The sequence below is a fragment of the Corvus moneduloides genome, chromosome 9, assembly GCF_009650955.1.
Source record: "Corvus moneduloides isolate bCorMon1 chromosome 9, bCorMon1.pri, whole genome shotgun sequence".
Lineage (NCBI taxonomy): Eukaryota > Metazoa > Chordata > Aves > Passeriformes > Corvidae > Corvus > Corvus moneduloides.
Window position 1 is genome coordinate 20793077 of NC_045484.1, and position 16621 is coordinate 20809697.

The window sequence follows — 16621 nt, forward strand, 5'->3', positions numbered from 1 at the left end:
ACACATTAAACTTCTAAAGATTAGATGAATAGAAGGGTAAGACTGAAATAATTTCTCTTAAAAATTATTTTGAGATACTGGGCAGGTCAAGTACTCCTGCATTTCACTCTGAAATGTGAAATACAGACACTCTGAAATGGGACGTTTCATAGTTACCTTTGAACCTGAATTTACTTAAATCTGATGTGAGTGATGATTCATCTCACCAACTAAGAGACTTGGGAAACAGCCTTCCAGTACCTCAGAGGAGATGACTGATAGAACCAGGCTTCTTGTTGTCATAAGTGATACAGAAGTAGGAGAGGCCCCACCTGGGTATAAGAAAAAATGTTTTTGATTTAAGGACAGTTAAATACTGGAACAGGTTGCCCAGAGAAGCTGTGGAATATCTGTACTCAGTGTTTTTCAATACCCAGCTGGATAATGTCCCATGTAACTAAATCTGAATTTAGGCCTCGTGTTCATTTGAATGGGAGGTTGGATAGGATTGCCTTCCAAAGCCCTTTCCAGCTGGAATGATTTCATGATTCTGATACAGAAATTTTGTTTTATTTCATTTTTACTAATAGTAACTGTAAGTATTTTTTAATGGTGTGCTTTACTTTTTTTCAATTCCCTGATAAATTAGAATTGCAGTTCTGTTTTCTTATTTATGAGAGATTTGTTTTTGCTTTAAGCAACAACTGAGTAAGCAAATGCAATTTTAATGGTTTACTTCTTAGTCTGTGAAACCATGTAACTGGAAACTGTGGGATATTGAGAAGACAATCTCATACCTTTTACTAGAACAGACAAATTTAAATAATAATACCAATACATTGTAACATATGTACAATACATAAAAACAGTGTGTTTTACTAACTAGAGACTAACTGGGACATTCCAGCCTTACATAAGGCAAAAATATGAGCAACACTCACACAAGTACTAAAGCCAGAATAACCACAAATACCAAGTCAGCTGCGTTGTAGCTGAGATGGAAAAATTTAATGCACTAAAGAAATACCACAGAAAGAAGCAGTGTGAATACATTGAATGGGCTTATTCAGTTTTGCATTGGTGTATTTGAGACAATACATTCTTCAGATCTGCTGTGTGTCTAGGTGTTATTTAAGTATTTTTTCTGACTGTTTTGTTTACATTTTTTTTGAAGGTTTCCCAGTGAGTGGATCACAATGAACATACTTTAGGGACTCGCCATAGTATGGCTGCTTCTCGATCTACTCGTGTTACAAGATCTACAGTGGGTTTAAATGGTTTGGATGAAAATTTTTGTGGTAGAACATTAAGGAACCGTAGTATTGCTCATCCGGAGGAAGTCTCACCCCATCCTCAAATCCGATCCAGGTCACCAAAGAAGAGGCCAGAGTCTGTGCAAACTCAGAAGGGCAGCAACGGTGGCAGAACTACTGATCTGAAACAACAGAGTGCTCGGGAGTCATGGGTGAGCCCTAGAAAGAGAGGGCTGTCTACTTCAGAAAAAGATAATGGTGATAAGCAGACTGTGGAAAATAGTGAAAAAAAACAAGCAGAACCTGTTTCACCAGTTTTGAAAAGAATTAAGCGCTGTCTACGTTCAGAGGCACCCAACAGTTCTGAAGAAGACTTGCCCGCTAAAGCAGAGAAGGAGTCATTGGAGCATAAAAGCTTAGTGTCAGACAGTGATGCAGCCTCCACAGGGACTAAGCGAGCTTGTCGATGTCTTATATTGGATGATTGTGAGAAAAGGGAAGTTAAAAAGGTGAATGTCTGTGCAGAAGGGTTTAATAATTCTGCAGTAGTTGAAGAGGTTGCAGGTTATCAGACTGTCAATGGAGTTGGTGAGAGAGACTCAAATTCTCTTAACTGTGATGACTGTCAGCTTGATGGGAATGCTAAGCAAAACAGTGCTGGTTCCCGTACGCCCAAGGACAAAACAGTAGCAGAAAATGGAAACTCATTTGCCCATTCTTCGTTGTTGCTTAATAGCAGCAAAGAGGACAGTGTTGTAGACCATTATGTGCCTTGCACAAACTCTCAAGAACAGGTAAAGTTAGAGGACCACAAAACAATAAATGACTGTTTGCCTGAGGAGCATGCTAATCAGGCATATGAGCCAGCCACAGGGTCCTTTTCTGAAATCCAGTCATCTTTGTTAAGGGATTCGGAGGAGGAGGTGGATGTTGTGGGAGATAGCAGTGCCTCTAAGGAACAGTGTGCTGAAAACACCAATAGCAACCTGAATACTCACCAGGACAGTGCATCAATCTCAGGTGAACCTGAACCACATTCTTCAGTGCTGAACTGTGTTTCAGCTCAGATGACAAATATGTTGGAACTTCAAGAACACAGATACACGTTGAGAACTTCACCACGAAGGGCTGCCCCTGCCAGAAGCAGCCCTACTAAAAATAACTCTCCTTGTAGAGAAAATGGACAGGTTGAGGAAAATAATCTTAGTCCTACTGAAAAGAATGTACCTGTAGGTATTAATAATATCAATGGATCTCCCAAAAAGTCTGAAGAAATCAAACAGAATGAAAAAGAGAGAAATAGTAATACAGGGGATCATGGGAGTGATGGACTAAGAAAGCCACTGTCTGAGTCTAGACTTGTTGCTGGATATGTACCATCTGCCAAAGACAGTGCCAACATCCACACTGCAGAGGAGGATGAGGAAGAGCCTGATGTGTATTACTTTGAATCAGATCATGTGGCATTGAAACACAACAAAGAGTATGTGTAACTATGGTAACCATGAATTCTGCTTTTGTTTCTTACCAAAAATATATTATTATTACTAAAATCATAAAGTATTTAACATACTTCCACAAAAATTTAAGTGCTTTATAATTTTCATACTCTTCAGTCTTCATTTTTCTTGTTTCTATCTCAGACAAAATTAAACTATTTAATATGCAGTATGGTACAGCAATGTGGTTTATACATTTCTAGCAATTGGAATTCTTGAGTCAGAACTTGAGTTTTTTGAGTTTTTTCGGGTTTTTTGTTTGTTTAAAAGTGCATCTGTTATTTATTTTCTCTTAAAAACTAGCTGGAAGGAAAACCAAAGGAAACCAAACTTTAAATTAGATTTCAGTCGTTTGTCAGTATATCCAGTAGACACTGCAGATACAGCTTATACAATTATCATTCTGCTGTACATAGAAGTTGAAGTTAGATACTTTTTTCAGAGTGTCATGGGAAAGAACTCAGCATTATTGTGTTCAGGAAGATGAATTGATCAAATGCAGCAACTTTCTCCAAAGTAAATTATGTCTACATTGCTATTTTTATTCTTTATATGTAAATATAGACATGTACAAATGATGATGATTATTACTATTATAAAAGAGCTTTAACTTGTTTTTATGTTTATCATCTGAATGTCTGTAAGTAGAACTATGGTAATTATACCTTGTGCAAGAGATTTTTGAAACAAAAGGGCCATTCACTGAAGAAAGTTTACATGGAGAAAATTTGTCTTCAAGCGGTAGATCAGGACACAGTTTTTTATTTCATAGTCTTTGTAATGCTGTTTTGACTCCTCTGTTTTGCTGTTTAGTAGGTGTTCTCTATGTTGTTGTGAGTTCTGAAAGGCCAAGTGCAAATGATCTTCAGTTTGCTTCATATGAAGGGCTGAAGCACTGGTAGTAGTTCAGTGTAAATGTAGTGAATGTTCATGGCACAGTTACTGTGAATATGGGCACAGGGCACAGATGGTTGTTTAATCCAGTATGACTGGATTTTTTTATATCACAGTTGCATTATTTATATAGTGAAGTTTTGTTCAGTATTAGATATGAATAAATAATTTTAATCAGAAAATTCTGAATTTGAGCATTGGTTGGACAAACTATGATTTCAAAGTAATGATCAAGTATTTGCAGCTTCAGCCATCAGTCCAAAGTGGACACTTTTCCCAGTAGATAGAAAGAAAATTGCTTTTCCTTAAATTATAAATGGGAAGAATAGACTGTTGTCTTTTGACTCCTTAGGATGATTTTGGATCTGTATGTAATCTGTATGTCATATCAGACTTCATCTGATACTAGTACACAGATGCATTAGTAATGTGATATGGGGGTTGTATTTTTTAGGAAAAATACTGTAAAAATAACAGTAGTTTTTTTCTATTCTTAAATACAGATCTAAATTGTCCTTGAAAATTTCAGGTGTGTGCCCTAGTGTTAGCTTTTGAACATACACAATTCTGAAGAAATGGGTAGTTGTTGTTCAGGTTGGCAGCCTGTTTGTGAGAACTTGTTGGGGAGCTTTTGAAATTGCAAGTAAGACTTGGTAGTTTGCTACCAGCTTGTTGCCTGAATGCAGAATTCCAAAAGAAATGGTTATTGGTTTTATCCTGTCTTATATTTCTACTTTCCCAAAGGGAAGCATGCTACTGGAGGGAGGGAGTGTTAGCCATATCTTTTCTTCATTTAAAAAAATTTTGATAGAGCTGGAAAATTACGGGCCATCCTTTTTTGTTGTTTACATTTGTAATAAAGTACGTGTGGTATTCTGATGGTTCTGCATGGTAATAGGATCCTTCTAAAGAACTTAAGTCAATGTTTTGACATATGAGTGCAGTCATCATTTATGCAGAATTTCATTGTTCAAGAATAAATCAAGTGCAGTGCACGATATCCTCTACCCAGTTTTAAAAATAGCGAAGTTCATTAGAGGATACTCTTAATTCATGTGTTACAGTTTTTGAATAGTGTCTTAATTATACCCTTGTTTAATCTCATTTGGTACTTATTTTCTAAAATGTTGAACTAAAAAAAAATAAAACAGCCAGTTTTAGCAGAAGTGTATTCGCTGATAGGTCAGATGCAAAGAATTCCAGGGTTCCCATGCTATTAAGGTAGGTTTAGCTGGAGGTAGAGGGTATTCACTTTCTTTGTGGTAGTTCTGCCTAAGCCAAATGTTCTGGTGTTCTGCATATCAGATCTTCAAATGGTACAGTTTTGTTTTTCTCTCCTTCATCAGTTTGGGATTATTATGGGTGATTTTTTCCTCTAGTTCATGTTTCTGTTCTCTTTTAAAAGCCAGTTCAGAGAGACATTAGCATCTTGGCTAGGTTGAGGAGGCAGATTTCTCCAAGAAGTCATTAGTATAATTCTTTGGATGTTCCTTGGCAGAAAAAAACCACATTCCTCTGTGTCATAGAAGCAATTTTATATGGCTGTAAACTTCTATTATTTCTGGTTACATTACATAGCTTGATGACATACACATTCATACAGTTGATTTTCACTCTTCAAGAAATTGTTGTGACATTGATAAAATATGAATATACCAAAACCTTTAAGAGCTGTTGATAAGACTTGCTATAAGAAAGAAACCTAAATGTATATTTTCATATTTCTGTATGAATTTTGTTGCCTTTTTAATCTTGCCATGTTTAAACAACATTCATATATTAATATTTCTGGGAAAACTGGATGATATAATAGGAAAAATAGCCATCACAGGTTATGGAATATTATTATTCAGAGAGAAGGCTGAAATGATGGATGTTCCCCCAACTTCTTTATTAAAATAGATCTGTCCTACAAAGACAGAGATGAGTTCTCTAAGTATAAATTTTATCACAACATAGACATTTTTGTAGATAACAGGCTGATCTGGGGGTTGTATAGTTGTAAAGTGTTAATGTTTTCTGTTGCTACACACATAATTGGAATTTTTGTGTATTGTAATTGCTCCTGGAAAAGTATGGTTTGGTGCATATTTGAGAATTTTTCTGTGTTCTAGCTCAGAAACATTTGCATTTTCTCTTGAGATACTTTCACCAAGACTGAACATCCTGATTTAAAACTTTCTACACTGCTGAATTTTATATGCTGTGCTTAGTATTTTGCATATGTCTTTCCTCAGGCATTTTTCATCTCTCTTTGCTGTATCTTTTTGTACTGTAATTCTATCTCATACTGCTGTAGCTTACTTTAATTTTCTGTCTTGTGCAGCATTTTATTCTCAGTGCTTTTTGCCTTTGCCCAGTGTTTCATTTAGTGCCCTTTTTTGGTTTTATTTTTTATTTTCTTCTTCCTCTCTACTTCCTTTGGAGATTTGCAGTGTTTGGCAGGTATTAGGTTGCACAAAGGGAAAATCTTTGTTTGACTCTCAGTCCTGGATTCTAGAAGAAAATGTAATTGAGGAATTGAGGTTTCACATGCATATAACGTGTTACAGAATGTATTTCTAGGATTCTGTAAACTGCAGTTTGCTTTACAGGAACCACTTAGATCTGGAGGTAAGATGGCTGAAATAGAATCATTATGCACGAGCAATTCCAAGAGTTAGGACCTTGTTCAGTAGATAGATATTTTCATGTATCTTTATTACTTGATAATATTTAAAATCATAACAGCTGTACTGCCATTTAAAGTGAAGACAGATTAAATGAAAGATTTTAGTACATCTCTTAAAACCCAGTCTTGTGGATTCTTACCTAGGGTAGGTTGTGTTGTTGCAGAGGTCTTGGAAGCACAGACGACCATGCAGGATCATGCAGTCAGATTTACATATGCTCAACAATTTATGATATTAAGGTTTATGTCTTTGGATCCACTTCTAATATTATATGAATGTGAGAAAGGAAAGAAACATTTGTAGCATTTCCTATGGCATAGGTTTTGTGTTTTATTCAGTCACAAATTTTCTGCCTAAAGAATCCAGTTAAAGTAGTTCTGTATAAAAGTTCATCTTACTGCACTTGAATTGTTAGAATAGGACTTGGTGCACCTTGCTATGCCAGTTGTTTGAGAACTGCCTTGAACACAATCGTCTTAAAGTAACTGTAATATCATCTTTCTAAATTTCTAATTTTCTAATTTTACCTGCACCATGTTTTTTCCTTAAATGGAAAAGATAAAAATATCCATGTCTGTCTTCAAATATATTGGCTACTAATAATACTAATAGATGATTTTTATAAATAATCCCTGTATATCCAGCTGTATGTCTCTGAATTAAAGTTAAATTGATCACACAGTAGGGATTTATTTCAATGTGCAGATAAATCTTAACATTCCATGTAATGATGTCATGTAGCAATGAATAGCTAATAATTCATTTTCCTGAATGTCAGTTTTAGTCTGTGGGGACTTTGTTTCTGACTTCCTTTCATCTTAAAGAATAGAGGGAATTGGTGTAAATCAAGTTAATTTCATAGTAGCAGTTTTAATTCATACCTCTGAGTTATTTGTAGACTATATCACCAATATAAAAGAACTGATGAAGGGTATACAATTTTAGTGAAGAAAAAGAGAAGTTAGTAATTGTGAAAAACCAAACATAAATGCCATGTGTATTAGATTGCAATGTGTTTTAATTCATCCTTTGTTCCACAGAACTGGTGTGGCATACAGTGATATTTTTCTTAAACTACCTATTAATGTCAAACTAAAACATGAAAAGTTGGTGTTTTTTCAGAGAGTTAATTTCTACTTTCTAGTAGATTGGTCTATGTAAGTAACCAAACCCAAGACTGGCTTTAAGTAAAGTCATATAAAATTTGGATGCTGCAGCTAGTTGATCCACAAAATAGAAATACAGTGGAAATCAATTAGAAACTTCTAGTACAGCTTTCTGATCAACTTCAGTTTGGTTTTGCAGGTAATTGTGTTACTAAAATGTGACAGTGTAACAGGCATGCAACCACATTTATTAATTAAATCCTTGTATTTTACTACAGCTTAAAATATGAAGTATTTTGAGAATTTTTGCTGCCAGCATTACTATTTTATCATGGTCCATAAGATAATTCTGTCTATAAATACTTGTCAATGGAAAAGTTATGTGACACAAAATTTTTGCAGGACTAAAGATTAAGGTTAAGACTACTGTAATCATAGAATCATGTTTTATATTACATAAACTATTCAGTAAAGACTAGAGCTCTTACTTTGCAAGAGATAATGCCTTGGGCATGTGCTGCATCAGCTTTTTGCTCCCTAGGAATGGGCACACTCTGGGACCCATTAAATGTCAAGTACATTTGTCACATTCATTTTTCCTCCCTGAACAGAGGCATCTTGCTGCCAGCCACAGCACAATCCCATGAACAGCACTAGCAAACACAGCGCAGTCCTCACTTAAATAGTGCATCCCGTGGAAAGCAAAGCTTGATTTCTTTTGGATTTGTGTCCTTTACCCCTTGAATTCCCTCCTGATTTGCCTGCTTTTCTTCTTCTGTCTACATCTATGTTCTCACCTCCAAGAGTCCTCTATTGCAGCAATTTACTCCTGGAAGAAAGAGAGAGTGAACTCTCCAGTGCAGAGATGTTCCCTGTCGGCTGCCTTGATGTGGTACCTCTGGATGTGTGGGCTGATGGATTGATGGAGGAATGTTATGAGAAACAGTTGAATTCTGCCTACCTGACTCTTGTAGAGACAGTAATTATGGTCTCACCTCCTTTCCAAGCTGCCAGTTTTTGGAGAATACACAAGAATTCAGTTTGTCTTTCCAATTTCTTTGGTCAACGTGGACCAAAAATCATGGAGAGGAAAAATACACAAGTATAAAAAAAAAAAAATCCAACCACAAGCAACAACAAACCTACTATTCTAATACAGAAAAATGTAGAAAATTGCTCTTCTGCCTGTTCATTTGGAAATGCTTACCATTTCTAAGGATGCTCATTAGTAAATTCATCTAAACTGGAAAAGGATCAATAAGTAATAAAAATTGTTTTGAGGTGTAGGAAATACTAGTTGGAAACAAATATCAAATGCCATAGGAATCATGGTCCTGATTTAAAACAAAGAGCAAGAAAGCCAAGAAAAGATGGGGCAGTAATGTATTGACCCAGCACAGCTGTGTGGAGAGTAAGGCTCTGGCTGTACTTTTGGCTGTGCACACAAGGACCCTTAAAAGCAGAAGCAGTAAATTGTGGTTATACCAGTTATGTCAATGTAAAAGTTGTGTGGTGGAACAAGGAGTAAATTAGTGTCACCATAATTGCCTACTTGGTAGGGATCACTAAAACATTAGTGAGCATAATGATGCCACCAAGAAGACAAGAACAAAGTGAGTGCCATTTGCTTTGAGAATGTGGGTGTCTTTATTTGTCCATTTTAACTAACCCAGCTTGAAATAGCTTCATTACTAACTTTTTGTTCTGCTCTTTCATGAGTTTCAACAGCATCTCCAGCATGAACTGCAAAACTGACCAGTATCTTTTAAAAAGGAATTGCATGAGCAGTATGTATTGTACAAGCTTCATTCAGTCAGCAGTGAGTTCTAATCAATACAGTTGTTACTTTGGTACAAGAATACATGCATTTGAGAGTTAGAAAGGTCCTACTTTTTGGATTCCTTTAAACTTTGTTCTCGGTAGGAATAGCCAGCTGATTTATCATTTTTCATTATTGCACATCTTTATTTTGCTTTGGATAGCTCAAAGTAAAAATATTGCTGCTGTTTTGTGTAACAGCCTTTGATGGTTATGCTTCCTAAGCCAAGGACCAGCTGTGTTTGTCCATGATTTATTATAGAGAGTACTAATAAAAATATGTTTTTTACTAATTTTCTTCCTTATTTCTAACTTTTCTTCCCCTTTTTTAGCCAGAAAGTATTGATGTATAATGCTTTGTATTGCTGTTAGAACTTTCAGCCACTCATGATTGTAGATCATATTCTTGTAATTCAGTTCTAATATTCAGATATCACAGTAACAGATAACTTGAGGGGAATGTGTTCATTTGTTCCTATGGCAAGAGTATGTACCTGAATAATTGAGTGTGTGTGTGTGTCTTGCTTGGATGAAAACCTGCAGAAATTAATTTAGAGTGAGTTGAAGGGGTTCAATAATCGCTGTTGTCAGCTTTCTCTGCTTGTTTTGTCAGAAGATTTCTGTGCAGTTGGATTGGTTTCATGGCAACATGGGTCGCTCTTACTTTGTCTCTGGAATAAAGCTCCGTCTGAACAGTTGCTTTCCCCAGCATCTCTTCTAGAGAAGAATATCCAAGTAGTTATGCTGGAGGAATCTGTGTAATATTTTCCCTCAGTAAAGGAATTGGGACCATTCTTGTTAGAGATGATGAGAGGGAAGGAGATGAAGTTTGGGATATGCTGTCAGTCTGTCTTTCTGTGCCCCTTGTGAAGAAAACAATTTTACTGTCATTATCTCATGTCAATTCAAGCCTGGAAAATAGAGGAATGACAGGAACCTGTATCTTTTTCCCTACTGAATGTCACTGTCCTGCAGACAAGCAGTTGAGAGTGCTGTCAAAAGAGTATCAAAAGGCTGTATTAAACTGTGTTAACACCAACTGGAGGACTGACAGATGCTGTTTTGTTGATGAGACTGAAACAACATCCATGTTTCTTTCAGGACACAGAGACCTAATTGCTACTAAAAAGTCTGAAAAGTTGTGGGTATTTGATAAGGGTGCTTTTGTACAGCTAATATTAAATCCTGCCGAGTGTGTTGGACAGCTCTTGACAAGAATGAAGCCTATAGAAATATATGAGTGGGTGTTCTGTTTCTGGGGAAGAGTTAAGAATTTAAGAAAGAAGGGGACATCACAAGTTGATAACCAATAAAATACTATTCAGATGCTTGAAACACAAATTCTGAAGCTGTGAAGGTTGAAAGAAAGGTAAAATTTGAGTGGAAGATGGTTCTTTTGCATCCAGGTAAATTACTGCAGTAGGATTTTGTGTTTTGCCTTGGGATTTGTTGGGTCTTTAAAAATGTGCTTTTTGGGTTAGTTCTGTTTTGTTTCAAATAGGTGTGAGGCTGACATTCAGAAATAGTGCTTTTTGTTCCATTCCTGGCACAGTAGACTTGGAGAAGCCATTTAATGTGTACTTTAGTTGTTTAATGTATAACATAGAGACGCAGTTTAATTATTTACTTATCTTTGAAATACTTCAAAAGGTCTGAAGTATGAATATTGAATATGCATAGTGAAAGTACAGTAAATGACAGTACATGTAAAGAGGTTAAGCCAGAGTAGAAAGCGATTTAATAGAGTTGCAGAAAAGGCTGTGTGTCGGTAGATTACCTTGGTCACAGTGTCTAAACATTAGGTAAGTAAAAACCCACCATATGCTGCTTCCTCCGGGCAAAGGTGCTTTTACAAGTCCTGACAGGGGTTGATATATGTATGCTCTTATTGATTATGCCCTTAAACTCTTCGCTGTTTCTGAAGGGAGATCAAAGAAGGGCCATTCTGCATCAGTCTCTTGTGCTTTCTCATTGCTGTTGTGTGCTCTACACATCCAGCATTGAATCCCAGACTCTTCCAGAGTGCATTTGGAGATTGTTTAAAAATCTTAGCTACGCATCAGAATAATTTGCAAGAAACTGCAGTGTCAAAATTAGTGTATTGTGACACTGGCAAAGATTTCAGCCCAAACTTAGGAGCTGGGAGCATTTTCTGTTACTTCTGAACTCAAAGAAACAAAGCCCGAACAAAAAAAACACTCTTCTTTGAAATGACAGGATTGTGTTTGATCTGATTCTCAGGTTTCTCCAGGGAGCCAATCTCTTAAACTACAGCTCCTTGGGTGACTTAGAAATTCTAAGTACAATTAATGTTTCCCTTTTCCTACATAATTTACAGTCTGATAAGATGTTTAATATCCAATACTTCCTCATCTTGGTGTTTAATAAGGGATTTTTTTTTTTTAATTGCTGTTAGTAGACCAAAATCCAGAGTAATAAATGACCTGGGTATGGGAGAGCAGGTTGTAATCTGTACTTTGCTGGAGTGCCAGCAGATGGCAATGAAACAAAGAATTGCTCAAATCCTCCCAGTGACTGATAACCAGTTTTGTGTCACAGCTCTTGGAAATACAACATAACAAGGTTTTTCTATATATTTTTTTGCTGTGTTTTATTATGGGATGTGTGTACACCCTCATGTAAAACAGTTCCTACCTGCATGAGAACTAATGAGTGTTTCTGAATGATAGTACGCATTTTTAGTGTCAGAGCCTCCCAAAATTGATGATCCTGTACATTTTAACATACTGTGTAAACTATATATAACTGGAGAAGCGCAGTTAGTTTTGGGAGGGGAGATTGATGACCACCAACTGCACAGCATTTTAGAAGTCAAGAGGATAAATCACTTCTTTTTAATTAGTCATCAAAGTACATATCTTTGCAAGGTACTGAATGATGTAAGACAAGTGTAGCTGCCAAAGTAATTTCAAGTGACTTTGGATATTGATTTTGAGTTGATTGTTTTTTTGATTGGTGTGAATGTTATCTACAGCCACTTCATTTCACCCACTAATTTCATTTAGGTACCTAAAAGTTAAAAACCTTCATTTTGTAGTATCAGTTGCTCATATCACTTATTCAACCAAGGCTTAAAGTACAGTATGTTCTTCTCTTCAAGGGAGGGGAAACCTGCAGAAACCATGGTGGGACTTTCTGACTGACAGACTCTTACTGTAAAAAATTAATTTATTTAAAAATGATGAATGATGTGGCCCCTTTTACACATCAGTGCCAAGTCATTTTGTATAAAAAACAAGAGTTAACTTAAGAAACATGCAGTTGTTAAGGCAAATTGATTCCTATTCATATAGTGTTTTTTAAATGCTGTGGTTAGGTCCTGCTGCAGAGAAACTAAAATCTGTGATGTGACTGGGTACTCTGATTTGGAAATGTAAATCCTATTAGAATGGAAAGAATGGAGGGGAAAAGCATTTTGAATGTAAATCTCAGTAAACTGGATCAGAATGGACATAGGCCTCATTAAGGCTATTCCCAAGTTTTGTCACAGGCAAGAGAGGAGGCTTCTGTGTCCCTAATTACTATTAGAACAAGATTCATGGAAATTAATTGTGTAAGAACTAATTGCTTATGGCACAACTTCTAGAAATCTGTCTCTGCTCTGTGATAATTTTTTCACGGAGCAGTCCAAAAGAGTGGAGTACTTACCACTGCAAAAGAAAAACTGAATCAGCAGAAGTTCCTGCTGATCAGTGTCAATCTGTAAGAAGTAGCTTTCCTTTTTTAAATATTGGTCCCTCAAAACCCAGTGTTAATCAAGATTTTTCAGCAGAGATAGTAAAGCTGTTTCTGTACTGTGCTGAATGATTCAAGTGTTCATCTGGAAGATTCCTGGCAATTAACGTGATTTAAGAACCTGCAAGGGTGTTTCAATACTGGGATTGTGGGAACAGAATTACATTCTCTGGAGTGAGAGTCTTCCTGCAGAGAGAACTGCTTTGGGTTTTGTATGTGCTAACAAGTTGGTATTTAGCACTGAGGAAAGTGTAACTTCAGTCAGTGGAGGGAACCTGTCTGTGAGTTTACTTGAGTGTGTTTGCTTTTGGCAAAGGATGTAAGATAATTTTCCTTGGTAATTCCTGACAGATCTTTCAGAGAAAATAATGTAACTAATTGTTGCTGGATGACGTAGAGGTGGTTGCTCTTTGAGTGCCTCATTGAAGGATGGAGCTGTTTTTGCAGCAGATTAATGAGCTACTTTCTCTTTTATTAGACTTTTTCCATTTTGGAGAATTTTAACACAACTGCAGGAGCTGGTTTGGGTCAGAATTGTGCTTACTTACAAAGAGCCTGGAAACATAGAGAGCAAAATTGTTTGCCACCTTTTTGTTGGTTTGTTTTGGTCTGTTTTGGGTTTTTTTTTTTAAATAGTCCTGGAAATTATTCACATGATCTCTTTTGTGTAGTGCAGCAGAAGCATTTTGGTAGCGTTTGAGATTAAGAGGCCAGAATAGACAGACGCTTCAAGAAGGAGCTCAGTGTGTGTGTTGTTATTTAGCTTGCTGCTTTTTCATGGAAATACTTGGCTTTATAACAGTCATATAGGAGCAGAGAGCCTGTGGAAATAGTAGTTGTTCAAAACTTAAAAGAACATTTGCAGACATACAGCTCACTAAAAAGTCCTGTTGAAGTTGAAAGGGATGTGCAGTGGTTTGGGTAGAATGCAGTTCTGCAGCAAGTCGAAAGTACCAGAATATGGAGCAAACTATGTATTTCAGAACTAGAATTTTCAATTTTCTTTTCCTAGGCAATGGAAGATTCCCAAATTCTAGTTTTTGTGTATTTTAATACTCCGATACTCACTTGATAAAACTGCAGTCTTATTTTTGGGCTTCAGAATATATTAATTCATAAAAACGGAATATGGACGCTAAAGTAGATAGCTCCAAATTAATCAATTTCTTAGCAGAGGGACAAAAAAGTGCTGGGAAACCTTTTTGTCTGAACAATTGGTTCAAAAACCCCTTTTTTCTCTTCAATTATTTCATCATAATGTTACTCTAGTCACAGATCAGTATTATATGACATGTTTTTGAATGATCCTGACATTTTTGTATTTTTACTTAATTCCACAAAGACCACTTCAGTGAGGTCACGTGAATGTTTTAATGAAGGAAGTAACTGAAGTTGAATATTCTTGGTTTTGTGTTATTTTTCCTCAAATGTAAATTCATCCTTCCATTCAGACTAAATTATTGAAGGCTACCTCATTAAGATGATTCCTTCCTTCCCTTTACACGAATCATCATTAAATTATCGCTTCATTTAAATCTCCAACATTTGGTTGCTTTTTACTTCTATGTATTTACGTGATTTAAATGTTATTACTTTCTTCCAATTTCATTTAGAAAATCAATTGCTTAAATACAATTTGAATAAATGAAGTAAAATGGCTCAAGAAAAAAATGTTAAATAAATACCTGTCTTTTTCTTAGATGCAAATTTGTGCACGCTGCTGAGCCTCTGTTACTGTGGCTCTGCTAACACGAGTTTGGGCACCTGCTGATGGAAACAGGCTTTTTGTTGTCTAGGGTAAATCCTCTCCCCAGGTATCCTTGAGCTCTTCTGTGTTGTTACAGCTGCATCTGCATGAGGATGTTGGCATCCTGCCTGTTTGATGTCCCTGGAGCCTCCAGGGCTCAGAGGTGCCGCCAGCCCCTGAGTGCAGGCAGAGCTCCCCGAGCTCCTGCTGTGTGTAAGGGCTGAGTAGAGATCTTCATTCCACAGCTGATGGCTCCTGTAAGCCTGGAGCAACCTGAGCTGTGCTATTGCCTCAGGCCAGTTCTGATGCACTGTCACCACTTTTGTGAGCTGTTTCTGAAGTTTGTTTTTCACCTGTTGAAAAATAGTCACATTAATTATCTCGTTTTATGCAGAGTTATTTTGATTAGAAGAAACTGGAGCACTTTCCCAATCGTGAAAATATTCAGTACTGTTCAATATTAATGGCCTATTAAACGGGTGGTTTAGGTCTTAGTTCCATGTAAACCTGAATATGTGCAGACAAATGTACATAGTAATTCATAACAGAATCGTGTCCTATTGTTTTTAAACAAGCTCAGTATTTTAGTTTCAAACTTCAGAAAGTATAGCTATATTTTATGTTTGCAAATGTTACATTTGAGTGGAAAGAAAATTGGAGAGGCAGCAGTTTAATGTCCAGGTAGAAACTTAAATATTTAAAGGTACAAAGCCTGTATTTTGCCTTAAGATTGTTTACTTCCCTCCACTTAAAACCTTACCCAATTATTAGTGCAATCAATTGAAAAACTTGAATTACCTCAGTAACCTCTGGATCTTTTCTGTTGTATCCATGGAATTCATTGTGCCAGGCTTGTCTTTGTTTTAGCGATAAGGGAACAGAAAGAAAATTTACTGAAATACTGTAGTAGTGAACAGCTCTTACCTGATTTTAGTAGGAGTACTTTGTGCTGAACTAAATTACAGTTGTAATATTAAATGTCAGAAAATATTTTCATGAAGAAAGTTTATACATAATAATTTGCAACAATAGGGGCCATGGGTAACTATGGGATTTCAGAAACTGAAGTGGGGAACTGTAACTTTAAAGCTAATAAAAGGTGTGAAGTGTAGTTAACTGTTTTCTAAAGGCTGTGTTAAAATGTCATATGATTTCCTGAGTATGCATTAACTGTATCAAACACAGTTTGGAAAGCACATGTTACTGGGTACAGGCATGACAGTCACATCAGTGAGACTCAAGTGTCTCTGTTAAATAGACAGTCCAAATTGTCTATGAATCTGGGGTGGCATGTCTGAGGGAACACTGACATTTTCATTCAGCTTCTGTATTCTTAGGGGAATCTGGTTTGAATTTATTTTGCAAATTACTTATTCCTTGGTTTGTTGCTACATTTCAAAAATTATTCTCATGTTCTGCTCTAAGGTGGGGCTTCTACAAAATGCTGTGTTTCTAAACCATTCCTGTCCAGCATTTGGATGGTTGAGTGAAATGTTAAAATTCTGTGGTAGTCACTTGTATTGGGGTACAAGGAAGCTGATGTTGAAGTGGGAGAGAAATTAGCTCATTTTGTTTGTGGTATTTTTAACTTTATAAACAAAGCTTGTTGGTTACAGCTATTGAGAATATGAATATAGGTTTTCCCTGAGACCATATTGTTTCAGCTACTATAGAATTTGCATTTAAAGGAAACCACTGGAGAGTTAAATATTTTTTTATGGGTTTATATAAATTCATCTACTCTTAAAATAAATTTAATATATTTTTACTAGAATTCAGTAAAAATGTTTATGAAATGGTTGAGATAAGCTATGAAATCTGGTAGGTACTGGTAGATAACCATGGCTAGTGTTTAGGTGGGGGGTGTCACTTTTAAAGGCAAATGGAGTGAGATGTT

At 36.2% G+C, this 16621-nt stretch overlaps 1 protein-coding gene across 4 annotated transcripts in view; it reads left to right on the plus strand.

The window, feature by feature from the left end:
* The window catches only part of ZZZ3 (zinc finger ZZ-type containing 3), a 58464-nt gene that overhangs the window by 25214 nt on the left and 16629 nt on the right, over positions 1-16621 (plus strand). For all 4 annotated transcript variants that reach the window (XM_032118699.1, XM_032118702.1, XM_032118700.1 and 1 more), the window contains exon 3: positions 1154-2715. In XM_032118699.1, coding sequence (XP_031974590.1) covers positions 1205-2715 — 1511 coding nt within the window. In that variant the 5' untranslated portion in view covers positions 1154-1204. The remainder of the gene's footprint in view (positions 1-1153; positions 2716-16621) is intronic.